This window comes from Parus major, chromosome 4A (assembly GCF_001522545.3).
Source record: "Parus major isolate Abel chromosome 4A, Parus_major1.1, whole genome shotgun sequence".
Classification (NCBI taxonomy): domain Eukaryota; kingdom Metazoa; phylum Chordata; class Aves; order Passeriformes; family Paridae; genus Parus; species Parus major.
The window spans coordinates 18,265,131-18,283,176 of record NC_031772.1 but is presented as its reverse complement, the minus strand read 5'-3'; the positions used below and the strand labels follow the sequence as shown (position 1 = coordinate 18,283,176).

At 41.0% G+C, this 18,046-nt stretch overlaps 1 protein-coding gene and 1 long non-coding RNA gene across 8 annotated transcripts in view; one reads left to right on the top strand and one right to left on the bottom strand.

The window, feature by feature from the left end:
• Positions 1–316: 316 nt before the first annotated feature.
• LOC107203704 (homeobox protein CDX-1-like) lies at positions 317–13,774 on the top strand. The gene is made up of 3 exons (XM_015626015.1): positions 317–758; positions 10,240–10,385; positions 13,520–13,774. Exons 1-3 carry the CDS (start codon positions 317–319, stop codon positions 13,772–13,774), a joined length of 843 nt encoding a protein of 280 aa, XP_015481501.1.
• LOC107203845 overlaps positions 3,199–18,046 on the bottom strand; it is a 35,228-nt gene continuing 20,380 nt past the window's right edge. For 4 of the 7 annotated variants that reach the window (XR_004497340.1, XR_004497339.1, XR_004497345.1 and 1 more), the window contains 3 exons: positions 13,586–14,015; positions 12,811–12,953; positions 3,199–3,496 (listed from right to left, as the gene is read on the bottom strand). This is a non-coding gene — a long non-coding RNA (uncharacterized LOC107203845). Of the gene's footprint in view, positions 3,497–7,833; positions 7,979–12,810; positions 12,954–13,585; positions 14,016–18,046 lie in introns of all 7 variants that reach the window. The other 3 variants (XR_004497342.1, XR_004497343.1, XR_004497344.1) reach the window with 2 other exon arrangements.

Below are 18,046 nucleotides of genomic sequence, written 5' to 3'. Positions count from 1 at the left end.
TGTGAGAAAGGAAGCTCTGGAACTAGCAGCAAGGTGGGGTTGCCTGCATGGGCAGCCCTTCATTTGAATGCAAATGTAATTTTGGGGCAGGCAGTTATCTGTGACATCAGGCAGGACCTTAGTAAACTGTTACCACCAGCACCTGGTAAAACCATTGTTAATCATGTGTAGTAAAGGGACATCAGGGCTAGCAGGAGTCATTTATAGAGCCAGGCTGGGCTAGAAAAGAGAGAAAGAAAGAGGAGGGGAAGGGAGATCAAACAAACCCTTCGAGGAGCAGGATGTCCCAGCAAGACAAAGGCAGGCTGTAAGCATCATGTACGTGAGCTATCTGTTGGATAAAGACAGCAGCATGTATCCGGGATCCGCAAGGTGCACCAGCAACAACCTGCCCGTGCAAAACTTCGTGTCTGCTCCAGCCTACTCTGACTACATGGGATACCACCCTGTGCCAGCCCTGGACACCCACGGGCAGCCAGCACCGGCCTGGGGCTCCCACTACGGCCCCCAGCGCGAGGACTGGAGCGCCTATGGCCCAGGCCCTTCCAGCGCCGTGCCCGCTGCCCACATCAATGGCTCGTCCCCCGGGCAGGGCTCCTACAGCTCTGCTGATTACAGCTCCCTGCACCCCACTGCTGCTGCTGCTGCTGCGGGGTTACCTCCTGTAGATACAATTAATGCCCAGCAAATCTCTCCCAACAGCCAAAGGCACAGCTCTTATGAGTGGATGAGGAAAACGGTGCAATCCACTTCCACAGGTAGGAGGGTTTTGTGCTGAGAAGAGGTTTTAACTTGTTGTTGTGGCATTTGTGGGGGTTTTGCCAGGCTCCCTGTTCAGAGGGAAGGATTCAGATTAATAAAGAAAGATCTTGATTGCTCTGAAGGATTCTTTTGCTAGCAGTTTAAATATTGGTTCAATTATTGGATGCTAGGCTGATTATTTCTTATGTTTCTTGCTTTGTTCCTTTAATCCTGTGGGAAATGAAAAGCAATGTCCTTTCACTTCTCACTTCAGATATGTTTCTTTAAGTTTGTGATATCCAATAGTTGCTCTGAATAGGAGTCCTATAGATTGGAATGAAACAGAAAGTATTGCATTCACCACCACTTATTCTTTGCTTATTTGCCTCAAGTTTTGGAGTACCTAGGAAAAGTTCAAGTAAAATATGCACAGCAGGGGGTTTCTAGCAGAAACAACCCCTCCAAAGCTCAGAACACTGAAATGAGATCTGCAAGATCAAACAATGAGTCAATGCTTTAAAAGCAGGGATGATAAGGAAAGTCTTGCTTCACTTTGTAGTAGCAGCTCTCAGAATATTCAGGAATACAAAGATTCATGGTAACACAGCCTGGTAATACAGCCACAGATCAGGCTCTGCTGCATGAGAGTCAAGGAGTACAAAACAATTCTTCAATTTAAGCAGTAAAAATAAGCCATGAAGCTTGAGGGGAAAGTTCTGTTTGATTGGGAGGCAGAACAAGAGAGAAAAATATAAATATTGAGCATCCTTAAACAAAAATCTGCACCCTGTATATGAAAAAAATATTAAACAAGAAGGGGGAGAAGAAAAAGAGGGAAAACTGCCTGAACAGAACAGAGGCATAATCTGCTGTATGAAAGTATTTGATCCTCTGAGGTGCTGAGCAGCTTTGACACACACTGAGATCAGTAGAAATTTGGGATGCTCAATTCCTCCCCTAAAGAATTTCAGTGTTGCATCCCAGGAAAGTTCCTTCCCTTTCCCTCCCTCCACACTTGCTTGTAAATAAAAGTCTTCATAGCAGGGGACTGAATCAATCTCTAGCAGAAAAGCAATTACTTAAAACAGACATTAGAGAATTGAAAGCAACTGTATAGAAAAGTTGTCTGTATTAAAATAATGCATCTGATTTGTATGGGCAGAGTCCTCCTCACTCCTGCTGAACACAACTTTAGCTCATGGAGAGTCCCCAGAATTCAATAGAACAATCAGAACAGGCTGTTGCTCTGTGTGAATAAGAATTTGTGGGGATAAAAATGTTTGTATTTTTAAAATCATACTTGTTCTTCACTGAGTATTACCCGAGAAAAAACAAAAGAGGGCCTGTTTTGAAAAAAGACCATGCAGCTTATTTTTGAGGAATCCTTACAAAGGCAAGAAAATTGCTCACTAATTGTGGGATTTATAGATGGCAGGAACCCTTGCTGAAAAAAAACTCTGCTCCTCAACCCTTCCTTACCTGCTTTGTGCTCCTGTGGATTCCAATAACAAAGGGAGCCTGATGTGTTCTGTGCTGTCCCTGTGACAGTGGGACATGGGATAAACTGATCCAGCACACACATATAGAGATATAGATACATAATCTAAAATATCACATTCTAATTGCTGCTCAAGAAGCACTTAGAGATTTCTAACTTTCCAAATTTCAACCCTGCAAAGGTCAGAGCATTCACAGGAGAGCTGGGAGTGTCTCCTTTCTGGAGTGGTCTAACAAGATATTGAGAATATCTGTGTCCAGACCTGGAGAAATCAGCATGCCATAGGAACAGACCCTCCCAAATGCCTGTGGGCCAGGGGAAGGCCACATTTAAAAGCTACTGAGTGCTGCTTTAGGGGAAATCCAGAGAAGGAATTCTCCTGCTGCTTCTTTCCCTCTTACATATCTTAGTTTTTCTGCTAGGCCAGGCAGGCTTAGTGCCAGCAGAGCTGCTTCAGTGGAACTGGTTCCTTATTCTTCCTTCACTCCTTATCCTATTTTGCTGTTTAAAAGGAAAGGCACTATTGTCCTTCATGGTTTCCCAAAAAAGAAAATAATTTTAAAATATTTTCCCTTGCAGCGGTGTCAGCTCTAGGAAAGCACCTGAATTTGGTTCTGTACATGCAGGTGTTGCAGTGATTTCAGGTGTGTGACCAGGCTCACTGCAAATGTTGTTGGCTGGATCATGATCCAACCCCTCATTATTTTCTTAGATGAAATCCAATTCTTTTATATCCTTAAAGCTGTCTCTGTTCATTAAGCATTATCCTTCTGTCTCTTTACAAAACCTTTGGGAATTTCAGTAAAGGTTTGGTGTTGCAAGAATGAAGGAATCATTATTAATTAGCTTTTCTTATTCCCTGTGAATAGATACAAACCACTGTTCTTAGTGATGAGAAAAATCAGACTCACCTGAGATGATCACAACAGAAATCATTTAGACAAATAAATGTTGTTATTTATTCATTACATGCTGCAAAGCACAAATTATCAATATTAATACTATAAGTAATATTTCACTGTGAAAACAATAATTATTAAAGCAAGTAATTTTTTGCAAGATATTCTCAGAAATGTGCAAGAAACATTCCTGTAATCTCATTCCTTTAAGCCTGGGAGAGATTCTTGCCAAAGGTTCACTCACTTTGAGCAGTCTGGCTTGGAGCAGCTACAGGAACAAGGCCCTGAATCTGTGGCATTCCCATCTCCAGAGATTTCATGGTTATCTTCTCTTACTGGTGCTTTGCAGCCTCATGTCCTGACAGATGACAAACAAAACACTTTATTGCAATTTCTACCACTGCCTCATACCCTCCAGATCTTTTGATACTGTTACCTACACAACTAACCTGAAACAAAGGAGGAAATTACTTCAAATTTTGCCCTGTAACTTTAAAAAACAACATCAATGTAGAACAATTTTACTGATGTAAAATGAAATTCGTGAGGTTACCTGAAACCTCTGGATGATCTCATTATTTAATGTGACATTATCATCCTGATTTACTAGAATGTATTTCCTGCAGAGAAGTCCTGCTGAGACTTTAATGCATCCTGAAGGATAGCTGAGTGTCTGTCCCTGCCTTGGCACTGCAGGAATTGGGGTTGGATCCTCAATCAGAGCACACAGAATTCAGCACCCTGTCTCTGCACTCCTCAGGGTGCTGAGGATACAGGAAAAAGCTGATGTGTTTTGACTCAGAACACTTGAAGGAGGAAGCACTGAGTACTCAGGAATTTCAGCCACAAACACTGTGAGGAAAGACTCTAAGCCTTACACTGCTCCTGAATCCTCAGCTTCCCCTTGGAGAGGGTGAGCACAGCCAGGACAAGGAGCAATTGGAACTCAGAACTGAACAAAGCCACAGCTAGAAATGTGAGGTGGTAATTCCTCACACACACAAGACATAATTACAGGCAAATTCTTTCACTGAAAGTAGACTAAAACCACCTTAGAAGAAGCTACAAATCTCATCCTGTTGATTTCAGGATTTTTATGGAGCTGTGTCATCACTTCCACAGGAGTAGACTTGACTTTATGACTGTGTGAGAAAACAACACACACCTGTGGTAAAAGTGTGCTCAAAACACTGAGTTTGAGCAGTGAACTCCCAGGAGAATTTGCTCACAAAGCTGAAAGTGCACCTTAAGATCTGCACTTATGTTACCATAAAACAGGGTGGGGACAAGTTTTGAAACAGGTGAACTGATTCAGAGGAGAGATTTTTTCCTGTAGATGACAACTCTCCTATCATTCTTCTTCAATACAAATTTACTCTGCAGACATAAAGACAGTTTTCTGCTGCTAATGACAGGAGAACTGAGAACATCTTGACTAAAGGCACTGTAAATATATCACACTTAGTCTTTGAAGGAAGAAATTATATTTCCTCAAACCTAAGGAAGAGGAACAAGCCTTTTTAGAGGTCATTCCTGTAAAATGCTGAATGCTAAAGAACATACAACACCTGGTGAAAATCTCAGTTAATCACTTTCCTTTTAACCTATACAGTCATTGGCAATGGGATTTCCCCTGGTTTGCCACTCAGAAATTCACCTACATTTTCTGTAGGTTGGGTGCTTCTGCCTGCCCTGTCATTGTTTAAAGAGGATAAAAAAGGCTCTGCTTCTGGTCCAATTCCTTCTGTGTGATGAAGATGAATAGAAAAGTTTACACCAGCAAAGGGAAGAACAGAATTTGTCCAATGAGCTTTATTCCAGAATAGCAGAACACTCTAAAAATTGAAAACAAGAGAAAATTTGAGCCTGTTGAAATTCAGTTCTATGATTTTATTCTGTTTTCTTCAGCATGAACAATCTGAGAATGTATTAAAGAACAGATGAGCAAGATGCAGCAGAGAATACAAACACAGAATTTCACTGAGTTACACAAGCCTTTAGCACCTAACTTTGCAGTAATGTACAGGACCAGGACACTTACTTATCACACCAAGGTTTCTGGCAGAAATATTATAGAGGATTGGATCTATGTCATATTTTCTAATACAGTGGCTGGTGGGGTATTTTAATTTAGCTTTACAGAAAATCATGTGCAGCAGAATATTTGTCTTCAAAACTTATTTAAAAATACTTTTGCTTCACAGCTTCAATGAAGTCAGTGAAATTATTGACTTAAGTCAGGGAGAATCTGCCCCTTACCTTTCTACACTTTTAAAGTACATAAGTAGTTAGAGTCCTAAACAAAACTCTGAGGCCTGCTCTCTGTCAGTTTGTATCTTTATAAACTCAAAAATTACCATCAGTTTTTTAATACTAAAGTAACAAAGAGATGCAGGTGGAACTGAGCATATCCAGAAGTTGCTTCACATTTCTGGGATGATTTAAGGTAACATCCAGTCACCAAGGACAGACATAACTTCCTCTGAAACACTGCTGAACCCTGGAATCCAGGTTGTAATCCCACACTATCCTATCCTAGGACATCTTCAGGCAGCTTCTGGATTTTATGAAAGATGCTGGTTTCAGTGCCTGCAGAATATTCCTGAAAAGTTGAGAGAGGAGGCTCTGAAAGAGGGCCCAGGGCTGGTTCTAATGCTAATTTATTTTGCTTTGTAAACTAGTTGTGAGGTCCGATGGTGGGGGTTTTTTTTTCCTTTCCTGGCTTACATTGTCTGAGGTTTTGAGGCCTATCTGTCATATTGAGGCAACAGACCCTTTTAACACTTCACTTTGCTTTGATATGCAGTCTTGTCTCTTCCTTCTCCCTCTTTTCTTCAGGAGTTATATTGCCGGAAAGGGTGATGATTTTCACAGCAAATAAAGAGGCCTTCTCCCAGCTTTATTGTCTTCAGAAGAAATACTCTGTGAATTTTATGACCAATGGGAAAGCTGTTCCCTTCCCCCAGCTCAAAACTTGCCCAGTCACAAAAATTGCCAGAGTGGGTGTGATGGAACAGCACTGTTAAACTATATCCCAAAAAAGATCCCCAGCTCTGAAATATCTGATTTCTTGCTGGTCCAAAGGCACTCCCCAGTAGTCACTGTGCAAAAGAGGGTTTTGATAAAACTCCCTTTTCTTACATAGCTCATTAAACCCAGGAAATCCACTGCCCCAGCACAAAGGCAGGCAGGCTGCAAAGGTGGCTGCTTCAAAACCCTTTTGTTTCATTTCTCTTCCACCCGAGCACCAATAACCTCTCCAACCACAATTCCATGTACAACTGTCCACACCACAACATTCTCCCTAGAGAACTGACACAGAATTACTGATGAGAATTTTAACCTGTCACTAACAAAAGATCAGTTGAGATGGTACAAAGCCAAATGTTGGTTATTTCACACACCTAAGTGAGGAAAATATGCAGGAATTGGATTAAAACAAGGACTTTTATCATTGCATCATTCAATTCTGCTATTATGGCCTGAGAAGTGAAGAATATTCTCCCACTGTCTATGGGGTGACTCCATCAGTCCCACCTCAAATTTTACTCAGGTAATATTTCTCCTGGAATTAAAATGCAATTAAAATTAAAGCCAGTAGGTCTGCAGAACACAGTGGAGTGGCTCTGCTCTGTCTAACAGATGGAATTTAGAAGCTAAAGTCCCAAACTGTTTAGGGATGGGCTCTGTTGCTGCTGTTTGTTAACTCTGGCAAATAAAAGTGTGCTTTGCCTTTGAAAGGAAATGCCATGTGCAGACTAATTCCAGCCCAGCATCCAACAAAGGCTGTAGGAAACTCTCACTGACATCAAGGAGAGCAAAGGCCTAACAAACTAAAACGTGGCTCTGCCAGAGCTGAAAGTATCTCTTGCAAGACTGGCAGATCTCAGCTCCCACTGTCTCTTGTCTATCACAGACAGTATTATCCTACATAGAAAAAAAATCCAATTATTGAAGACAAGATTTATGTGATACATCAGAGAATTTTTCTCAGAGCATTTCTCAGCATTTCCTTCATTTTGCTTTTTTACTTTTTAAATTATTTTCTTAACTTTAAGAAAGAAATTAGATGTCAAAGCTCCCAATCTTCCTTCAAAAAGAAGCAAGATATTATCAATTCCACAAAAAAAAAAAAAGAGTTACTCATACAGAAATAAAGAATTTTATGGGAGAAAGTTCTGTTTTCCATGTACATTTAATTTCTTCTTCAGCTAAAAAAGAAAAAAAAAAACAAACAAAACCACAGCCCTCTCCTATTCAGGTAATGAGGGTTTCAGCACTTAAAACCAGAAACAGGAAGTTTTTTCTTGAAGTTTACCACCTTGTTATGGCAATAGAGGAATATTTGATATTTGTCTGTGCATTCTGATTGAGAATAGAGGTCAAGATAAGATCACCTTGTTGCTCTTTTGTGTACTCCATCTTAACAACACAAAGGACACTAAGGAAACATGTTAAACATTTTGTCCCGTAGAATGACCCCAAATTCTCATTTGAAGAGGAAAAAAACCCTTAACCAAACCACCAGTTAGAGAGATCAAAAGTCAAAAAATATCAAGTGAGGCCTTAAAGCACCACAGGTGACCATATGTTAAACAAACAATTTACACTTCTAGTGAAGGAAAACAAATGTCCTGGTATTTATGTGGACTGAACTGAATCACTGCTGTTCCTTAGAGACTCTACAATTCTTACCTTAATGTTGTAAAATTAGCAGCACTTTTCACTTGATTATCAGTGTAAACCTCACTGGGATAATTCTGCTTCCACTGCAGTTTCACAGTGGTGGAAATGCCAGAGAATGAGAATGTCCTGTACATCTTCCTCAGCCAGGCAGCACCTTCAGGCAGGTAACAGATTTGAGTCAAAGGAGTTTGGCTGCATGGATTGAGCAGAACCCACAGCCTAAGGAGCAATCCCACATCTATTTTCCCTATTGAAATATTCCAAGTACTTCAGGCTGATGGACTTAAGAAAAGCTAGATAATGCCCAGAGCATTGTAAAGGCACCAATGATGCTCCCTCAGGGCTGGAATATAGAAGCTGAAGGACAAAATCTGATGAAGACTTGGTGCTACAAGCCTGGGGAGAGTCCTAGAGAACCCCTGTCTTGTAAGGTGAACCAGAACCATGCCCATCCAGGATATAAAAGGATTTATTTACAGCATTGCACTGCCCAGAACTTCCAGTGCTCACCAACTCTGGTTCTGGGATCTATACAAATAGTCCTAAGAGGAGCAGAGCCTGAAGAAACTTCTAATGCAAGCAATAGTTTGGTGAGCCAAAAATTCATAGAAATAGCAAAGTCCTGACTGTCAAATACTGGGCTAGGTGAAAGTGACCCTATTTGGTGTGCATGGCAAGTGGAAGGAAATGCTAACTTCAAATATGTTCCATAAAAAACAGAGACACCACATGTCCCTCCACAGAAGGAGGAAAAACATTAACCCAAGTTTCTGCTGTAGTTCTGTACCCTGAATTTTGATCTTTGGGTGCTATGAAACTTCAAAAGCAAGGGGACTGGGAAGGAGGGGCTGGGTGGGAATCAGGCCTTTGGCAGCACTGAGGGATGATCTCTCCAGCTCCTGTCTCCAGCCAGGGAAAGCTGGTGGCTCTGGGGCTCTGTGCCATTGGGATTTACTCAGACCCTAAAATTTTACCAAGCCCATGCCTGAGAATCTATTTCACCCTGTTCAAAATTAACTGCTCTTATTAGAGTGTAATTATTAGGGGTTTGTTGCTGTTTTCTGAGGAGTTAGACATCCCCATAACCTCATCAGGAAAAGCTCTGTAAGCAAACAGAAGCTGCTATGCAAAGGCACACGACACCTGCAGCAACTGCAGATGGGTAAGGTACAAACACATCGAGTTCTCTGCATCACCCAAGAGAACCTGAACCTGAGGGGGCTCTTCTGCTGCAGTAGTTGAGGACACAGATTCACAACCTCCAGCACCACAATGAGATACAGAGCAAAAAAATACTGAAAATACATTCCCTGTCCCAGACAATTCACTGGCTAAATGTGCACATCTGAAAGAATGTCCATAGAAATACAGGTAAACAAGGAAGCATCAAAAAATGATTGTGGTCAAAGATAACACTGGTTTCAATACAACAATGTGTTTATGTTCCCCCAAAAATGTGGGAAGAGCTCAGGCTTTGGTTTTAAGCAGGTGCTGATCTCCAGTATATTGATTATTGCCTAATACGAGCATAAGCCACAGAGGAAGGGAACCAGCAAGCAGTCTTTCCCATTCTCAGCTTTCTTTCAGAGCAGCCACACATTCTGTCCTCAGAAATGACCCCGTATGGAATCCATAAAATTTCAGCTCCTTGCATCTGTGTTCCCTGGCTCCTGTCATCTGCCATTGCCTTTTAATGCCCTGGATGCTGCTGAGCCGTGTCTGCTCCACTCAGCTGCACCCACAGCTGAAGGGAGGCAGCAGTGCTGCTCCCAAAACAGCAGATGCTGCAGTTCCCTGCCCATTGTGAAGTAGTATTGCTTGCCTTTTCTCTGTTTCATGAACTGTCATCTGAAAATCTATGTCACTGCTATCAGGTCGTGGGCAGATTGTGGCAGACTTGACAACACAACCTCCAAATTGCAGTAACAATCACAACGTGGTAGGAATTTTTCTAGCAACAAGAAGTGAAGAACTTTGGAATCTCTCAGTATTTTCTGTGCAGTAAAATGTCCTTCACAATTTTCTGAGGCAGGTAAGAGCATCAGCTCTAGGGACAGAGACAAGAGCAATTCAACACCAGGCAGGAAGCTTGCAGCAGAGCTGGGGACAGAATCCAGATTTCCTGGCTCCTTATTCTTACCAGGAATGCCTTCCCTTTCCCAAATGATAACACAGGGGTGATAAAGAAGATGAGAAGCAGTTTATTATCTATTTACTAAGGAGCAAACTAATATCTGATGGCATGAACCTCTTGTGTTGTAAATCAAGACTGAGTCAAGGGAGTTACTCTGGGTAAGTGCATTGAGAATCAGGCCTAAAATCCCCGCAGATATTTTCAAACTTAAAGCCAGATATTTTGTGTTACTAAGGTGAAAAAATTCTAGCTTGAAGCAATGTGTTCTTCTTTCAAAACAGGTAAAACAAGAACGAGAGAGAAGTACCGAGTGGTTTACACAGATCATCAGAGATTAGAATTAGAGAAGGAGTTTCATTACAACAGATACATTACAATCAGGAGGAAGTCTGAACTTGCTGCAAACCTAAGACTTTCCGAGAGACAGGTAGAGTATGGATCACCCACCCAGGCTTTCCTTTGAATTTATGATTGCTGCTGAGGAGATAACTGTATGGTAAAGAACACAGAAATGTTAATGCCTCAAGTAACCAAACACTGGGTTTTTCCTTTGCAGTAGAACCAAACTAGAGCTGTGCAATAACGCAGGAAATGCAAACACCAACTTTCTCCCGTTCTGAGAAACATGGGTTAAACCACATCATCAAAATCCTGCCTGGATTTCTCTCTGGGCTGTGGTAGCAGGGAGAATTTCATGCTGAACTTCCTAAAGCAGAAGTCCTGGTTCTGCTGAAGTCAGTGGGAATTCCATAACCAAACCCAACAAGGTCGGTCTTAGCGGAGATGGAAGTGATGAGCTCAAGTATGTTCAGGACACTTGAAGGGTTTTGTGTCCTTGGCTGCCTTGTACCTTTTGTTAAAGATTTCCTACATACGTGCTACTTCTTTCTCCTGCCCCATTTCCTGTCCTCCAAATTCCACTTCTGTTCCCAGAAGATAAATCAAAATACAATCCCATGATTAGGACTGATTCACCATTGTTTTATGGGCTCTGCTGAGCAGGAATAGCCCAGAACCCACCCAGCTGTAGCACTGACCATCCAACTTGAACCTGGATCACACACTGAGCTCACAGAAATGGACAAACAAACACCCATTTTGCACATATTCCTCAATCTGCTGCTGAATTTATCAATCTGCTGAATGCCAGGACTGAATTGTTGAAAATTAAAATTGTTTCAGGTATAAAAAATACACTATATGTCTTTTTGCTGGCTGTTAAAACATTCATAATTTGACTTAGTTATGCTGAATTTTAATCTTATGGCCCTGCTTCTGTAAACAACCAGTGACATTTACTTGAAACTTCCTAGCTCAGTGATAATTCCCTATGATTGTTTTTTTTTTAGTATATTTGAAGAGGTGAAACAAAAATACATGACCAGTTTCTTTGTATATATTGGGGAAACTTGACAACAGCTTTTGCAATATTTGTTCTTCATCATCAATATATCAAGAACAAAATGAATTCCAGTTTATACAACCTACATCTCTGAGGTGTTTTTTTAAAAATTGAAGATTAAGTAAGAAATACCTGACAACTCTATCATATGAGCACAGCTGAACACACACTGTTCTATGCCAAATTTCTCTGCACACCACCTAAAACCTCAGCTGATTTTCTGGAAAAACTTTTTTTCTGTTTCTGCCAAAATCCAAAATTGCCTGGAAGGAATATCATAAAAGGACTAAGAACAATTCTTTAAACAAGGAAGGAAAGGTGCAATATCTAATTAAGAAAAGAAAGGCAAAATGAAGCACTGTTAACACAGGAAGGATACAGAAATAAAGGAGACAAGGATGAGAAAGAAGAGAGAAAATCAGACTTCAGGGGAGGTGATTTGCATGGAAAAATGAATATGGAAAGGAAGGAGGGTAACAGGTAAAGAATAAGTCAGACAGATGCAACTGGACCTGTCAGCTTTTAGTCTGACATTACAGACCTGTTCTTACTCTGATTTATTTGATAACTGGCACACAACCCTGAAGTGCCTACTGATTTCTGCCTGCAGATCTTCTTCCCTAGTTTAACAACAAAAAAAACCCCTCAGTTCACAAGCAGGTAAGAACACTGAAGCCAGAGGGCAATTCTGAAATGTTGGTTGAGTTTTTAGACTGTTTCACCTTTTCATACATTTTGGCAAATGCATGAGAAAAGCTGGATTATCTCTGCACAGTCAGAATGCAAGAGACCTGAGAGGGCTTGGGATTGGTTTAATGGAACATAATTTGGTACTGAAATGATATTCCAGAACTAAGACAACAAAAGGAACTGCCAAACATCTCAGATAGCAGCCTGTGACTTAAGAGACCTGGTTTAAATTTACATGGGCTTTGCAGGTATTTGAATCCTTCAGCTGTAAAATGGATTTGTAATGCCACAAGGAGAAGCACCCTGAGACTATCACAGAGAGTATTTAAGATGTTTTGTTGGGCTTCACCAGTGGTTTTCTTTTAAAATACAACCTGGTAACCACAAGTGTTATCACCTCTCACTGTTTTACCTCCTTTCCAATCATTATTCTCTTTCCCTTTCTAGTTTCCATCAAAAAATAACCAGACTGACCAATATTTCTCAGCAAAATATTGATTTTTTTTCCTTTGGGTTATAGAAAACAGTGACAGAAGTGTTTCCTTTGCTTTTTGAACAAGAAAACACAACAAACCTGAATGAGGTAGCTTGACTTATTACACTGTCCAGACGTGATCCAGAGCCACTTCCAAGGATAAACAGCTGGAGAGCACAGCTTTAAATCCAACCCTGGGGATTCACATCCAAAGCCAGTCCAGCTACCACAGAACTTGGCACACCTCAACAAGCTCTGCAGTATTTTCAGCTGACCATTATTCACCTTCAGCTCACATCCTCACTTGTCCCACCCCGATCAAGATCCACCTTCAGCAGGTCCTTCATTCCTTCCTGTGTGCCTGTGACAGGGAAGGGACACTGGTGGCACTGGATTGTGTGGGAAGCAGCAGCAGGTTCTGGCTCCATCTATAAATGAAGTAGAGGGCACTCGGCTTCACTGCTAAGACATTTTGAATTAATGTTGTGTATTGCTGGTGAAATTCTGCTCAGAAGTGGATTTCCACTGGCTTCCACATTGGAACTCACTAATTAACATGCAGCATCCAATCAGGAAAGCCTTTGTGCCTCAGTTTATAGGCCAGTAGAAGATCTTGGCTTGCCCTGACTAGGACATACAGCTTTCAATGTAACAATACCCTTGCATAATTTTGGCAATCACTAGGACACATGAGATTCTGTTCTTAGATTTTGTTTCAAAAAATTAAATAAATCAAAGCTCATTCCATAAAGAAATAACTGAACTAACAACAAAATTCACTTTTTCCTCAATCTTTTAATAAATATTTTATTACTAGATAGGAAAGATTACCTGTATGACAAACAAGCAAACAGCTCTGTTGTCTCAGTTTGTCATTGCCTTTCTCAGTGCTCCTCATGCCACTGATTTTCCCTATGATTCTGTGACTAAATACACAAAGGACCACATTCAGTCTGGTACCAACTGAAAACAATTTTCCTCTGCTCCCCTGCAGGTGAAAATCTGGTTCCAGAACCGCAGAGCCAAAGAGAGAAAATTAATGAAGAAGAAAATGACTCACTTTGATGGCAGCGGTCTGGGCTCTCTGCAGAGTGACTCTGGCTCCGTGAGCCCGATGCCAGGTCCTGACGCACAGACTCATTCGGAAATGGCCGGTTCTTTATTCCCAGCGCCGCCTGCCCCGGCTGCTCTCCCCATGAGCGCTTTGCAGCACGGAGGGACCCTGCAGCAGGTGGTGGCCTCGCAGTGAGCGAGAGCCACCGAGAGGTACCGGAGCACTACAGGACCCAGGGGGGGTCCCCAGCGTGACACAGCTTCAAGGACACTAAACCAAGAGCCACCTGCCAGGTGTGCAGCACAGCACGAGCTGCCAAGGGCCATGGAACTGCAGGAGTCCCTCGGTGAGAGGATGCCTGTGCCACGAGGCGAGGAGCCCTCCGGCCTGGGAGCAGCTTGGCACGGGGAGGAAAAGGCCACAGCCACTTGTTCCACTGCAGACACACAAAAAAAAAAGCACAAAACTTGCCCCAGGTAATCAATCCCACACTGCTGAGGCAGCTGTGCCCGAGTGTCCCTCGCCCCCAGGGAAAGAGAATATTCCTGCTCCTTGATCTCCACACAGGTTCCATGTACTGATCCCACTTGTGGACTTCACACACGCATCTTGAGAAATGCAAACCTGGCTGATGTGTTTTGAGCCACTTGATGGAAAGCCTGGAGCCGGGTGGTTGCACTCACTACACGTTAAGGGCAAAGGTCAGGGATGAGCTTTTTGGAATTTTGGGGGGTTTGACAGGTATGATTTCCAATGCTCCATACACAGGCACTCTCTGATCTTGCTATAAATGTTTTGAAAGCATTTTGGAATTGTGAATCTTGGCCCAAGTTCATATTTGGACAAAGAAAATTCATATCAGATTCATTCTGGATCCCAAAAGAAAGAGCAAAGCAAGGCAGAAATACTTTTAAAAGCATGTTTGGAAAAATGGCTGCATTTCCTGAGACAGCAGTGCCCATGGATAAAGATGCAATAATTGCATTCAACCAGGTTTAAATCTGGTACAGTTTCATGAGTTATTGTGACACTACTAAAATTTGAGAAACCAAATTTATAGAAGAAAAAGCAAACAAAATACTTCATTTGAAATAAAGCTCTCAGTATTTTTGAAGTGGGTCTCAATTCCTGAAGGGCTGATCCCTTCCATACTAAGCAGAATTTGCTAGGTAATCAGTACTTAAAAATAATCTGGATACTTATTTCCTCAATATGATTCCCAATTGCATGTGCAAAACTTTTATCTGCAAAAGGAAAATGTTTAGAGCACGTGAGTGATTTGGGAATTTCTACTCTCGTTGTCCAAAGCAGTTTAGAAATTTAGGATATCTATCCTCAGTAATCTCCATCAAGGTATCCCCTGAAATCTCACTGTCATTGTTGCAAAAAAGACTTAGGAGCATTGAGTCATTTAGGCACTACATTCTTGGGTTTGTTCTTTAATTATAACAAATAGTACTATTAGAGTATCAAAATGTTGATGATGTGAAATGACATTGTATATAAAGAACATTAAAATAAATGCCTTTTTTCATAACCATTTTGCAATGTGTATCAGCTACTGCAGCAAGTGAACCTGCAGATTTTCATGGTTAGTCTGTTCTTAAATTGCAATATCAAATTTAAAAGTGGTGGTAAAAGAGTTCAGAGAAATTAGAGGAGCTTGGGAAGAGCAGTATGGTTCAGGGAGATGGCAGCTTTCACTCCTCAGTAATTTGGTTTATCATTTTGTTTGCAAGAAGGACAGTGCTAAACAAAGGTAGAGTTTGATGAAATGGGGAAGGTGCATTGTAAAATTCCCACTCATTCCTGTCCCAGTGGTGCTCTGTTTGCTGCCAACAGCACAGCTAGCAGAGGGGAGAGGAAGGAGCTGCAACTCAAAGTTCAGTAACAGAAAGTCTCCAATTGATCTCCACACGGTAGGAAAAGAGGAACATGACAAAGAGCACAAGGGAACAAAAGGGATTTCCCATCCTCATCAATGAGCATTGCAACCAAATTGCTCTCCCAATAAAGAGCCATTGGATCTACCCAAAAGAGGAGTCCACTGGAAATACACAGCACAGCCACTGTGTTGGCAGAGGGAAATGTTAAGATATTTTATTCACATATGCACATATATTTCACTTAACAGAAACTGGAAAAGCTTCAACAGGAAAAGCATCCCCACATTGACCAATTAAATGGGATTGTGCTTGCAGACTAGAAAAAATAAAAAAACCAATTAAAAAAATCCAGATTTAGACTTTCAAAAGGTAAGAATACAGAGAGAAACTTTGTCTTTTGCATTGATATACAATAAATTGAGACCCAGTTCTAGCTAAGTGATCAGAAGCCTGGCCCCAGGGTTCTGCAGAATCAAGTACACAGCTACTTATTTTAGTCACATTTTCATGACACAGCTCAACTCTGCATTAACATTTCTAAAAGGAAAAAAGTACTTCAAGGAAGAACTTTAAGAAATGTGCCTGAACACAACTTCTTTCTCTTTAAAATTATTTAAACATCATTCAAAGAGAGTGGGATCTGGCAGAGCAACCTGGTTTATCTTGTTTACATGTAGAAGAGTTATTGGGGAAGATAAGTGACCACTTTGAAGATCTGCTTCATTTCTGCTCCAGTTTGCTGAAAGCATGCTTGCTATAGGTTGCTATGTGTTTCCAATCAGAAGTTGTTAAGTACACAAAATAAGGCTGGATTTTATTTGCAGAAGAACATGTTCAAAGGTTAAAATTTATTGCTCCAAAAGCAGTATCTATAAACCAGGGCAATAGCTTAGAGATTATTAACCTTCTAGCTATGCCAGTGGCTGTTTAAAGTAGTTCGATTTTTTGGTAAGAATTCCCAGCAATCTCTCTGGTTAAGTATTTCCAATGGGCTCTAATCCTTTAAACAGTTGCCCACCAAACCCCAAAGGAAGTGATTTTTCTCTAAGAAGCTTGTGCAGTGCTGTTAACTTGCTGCACTCTGTCCAAATAAAAATAAGAGACAGAAAACTGCAGACAAATCAGCTGAAATTATTTGGGTGCAGCACTGTGGGTTATGAACTGCTGGTGCCATCCTCAGGCTAATACTCACTTTCTTCCTGACTTTGGGTGTATCAAATAACTCATCACTTTTATCACATCTGAAAACTCAGGACACTAAAGCAGAGTACTGTGAAGATTGATTGGTTGTTAGGGAAGTGCCTTGAAGAAGAAAAGCATACCTTAGGCTACATCACAAGAATATCTAAGCCCTTAATCCTAATTGTGATTAAAAGAAGTATCAAGGAATATCCAATTTTCAGAGGAATTTACTAAACTTTAAACTCGGTTTCCCAGCTAGTATTGTGATCTAGATGGTACCAAAAAATCAAGTAAACAATCAAGCACCTTCTACCAAATCTTCTTGAAACTAAGCAAAATATACAATTCAAAATGATATTTCTAAAACAAAATCTTCAGTTCTTGCTTCAGAGTTATGCAATCATTAAGGGACAGAGGAGAGAACATCAAGTATGTGTCACCTTCTCCCCAAGGAGGAGATTCAAAAATATATTAATTGTGGATTTTACCATAAAAATTAAAATGCAGATTTCTGCTTTAGCTTCCTTGTTTGGTTTGCTGGGGCAGTCTAGGGGCACTGAAATGACACATCCCTGAAAATGACTCACAGTCACATTTCAGATGGCATTGCATGTTAGTTGGACACAATACTGTGCAAAATTCACCAGGTAAAGAAACAGGCACGGGTTTTAGGATGAAAATGTTTGCCAGCTGTTTTCATACCCAAAGAACACAGATTGTTTCAATTCTCTGAAAAATAAGCCTATTCTTAAATATCTCACAGTAAATAGAGAGGATTAATTAAGATACACCTGGATGCTCTTGGTCATCTAAGCCACAAGAGAGTCTCTCTAAGGCAGGAAAAATTTGACATGGACAATAATCCCAGAGTTAAATGTGTGGGGTAGAAATGCCAGGCTGCCAGCAGCAGAATAAAATCGATTCCTTTGTTACCTCCTGCAAGAAACCTCACACCAAATAATGCCTGAAGGATTCACAGGGAGCACCCAACAGCCCACCCAGCCACACCTGGGCAGGAGGGATCAGCTCAGTACCCAGGAGCTCTGAACTGCTCAGGAAGGAACCAAATCAATGGCAAAACGAGGATTTGCTGGTCATTTTCATGGTTCTGCTAAAGAATTGATTTACCCTGGGGTTCACACACAGGCTCTGTATGTCCTGCTGAATTCAAGCTGCTTGTGGAGCAATAAGGAGTGATCTTATCTCTGTCAGTATTGATTTTGAAACAGAAGTTAAATGATTTTGATTTCAGAATATTAAGAGCCTCCTTTAGCTTCAGACCATTTCTTCCTGGCAAAACTGATGCAGTTTATCCATTAAATATATTAATAAAACACATTTTAACATTCAGAAACGAATGATAAGTTGTTAGCAGCAGTTAGAGACAAAGAAGTGGGGT

Excerpts from the sequence above, each read along its gene's own strand:
- LOC107203704 (XM_015626015.1), top strand. The coding sequence starts at position 317 with ATGTACGTGAGCTATCTGTTGGATAAAGACAGCAGCATGTATCCGGGA. Across the intron at positions 759-10,239 it reads GGTGCAATCCACTTCCACAG|GTAAAACAAGAACGAGAGAG; the intron begins GTAGGAGGGTTT and ends CTTTCAAAACAG. Across the intron at positions 10,386-13,519 it reads TAAGACTTTCCGAGAGACAG|GTGAAAATCTGGTTCCAGAA; the intron begins GTAGAGTATGGA and ends GCTCCCCTGCAG.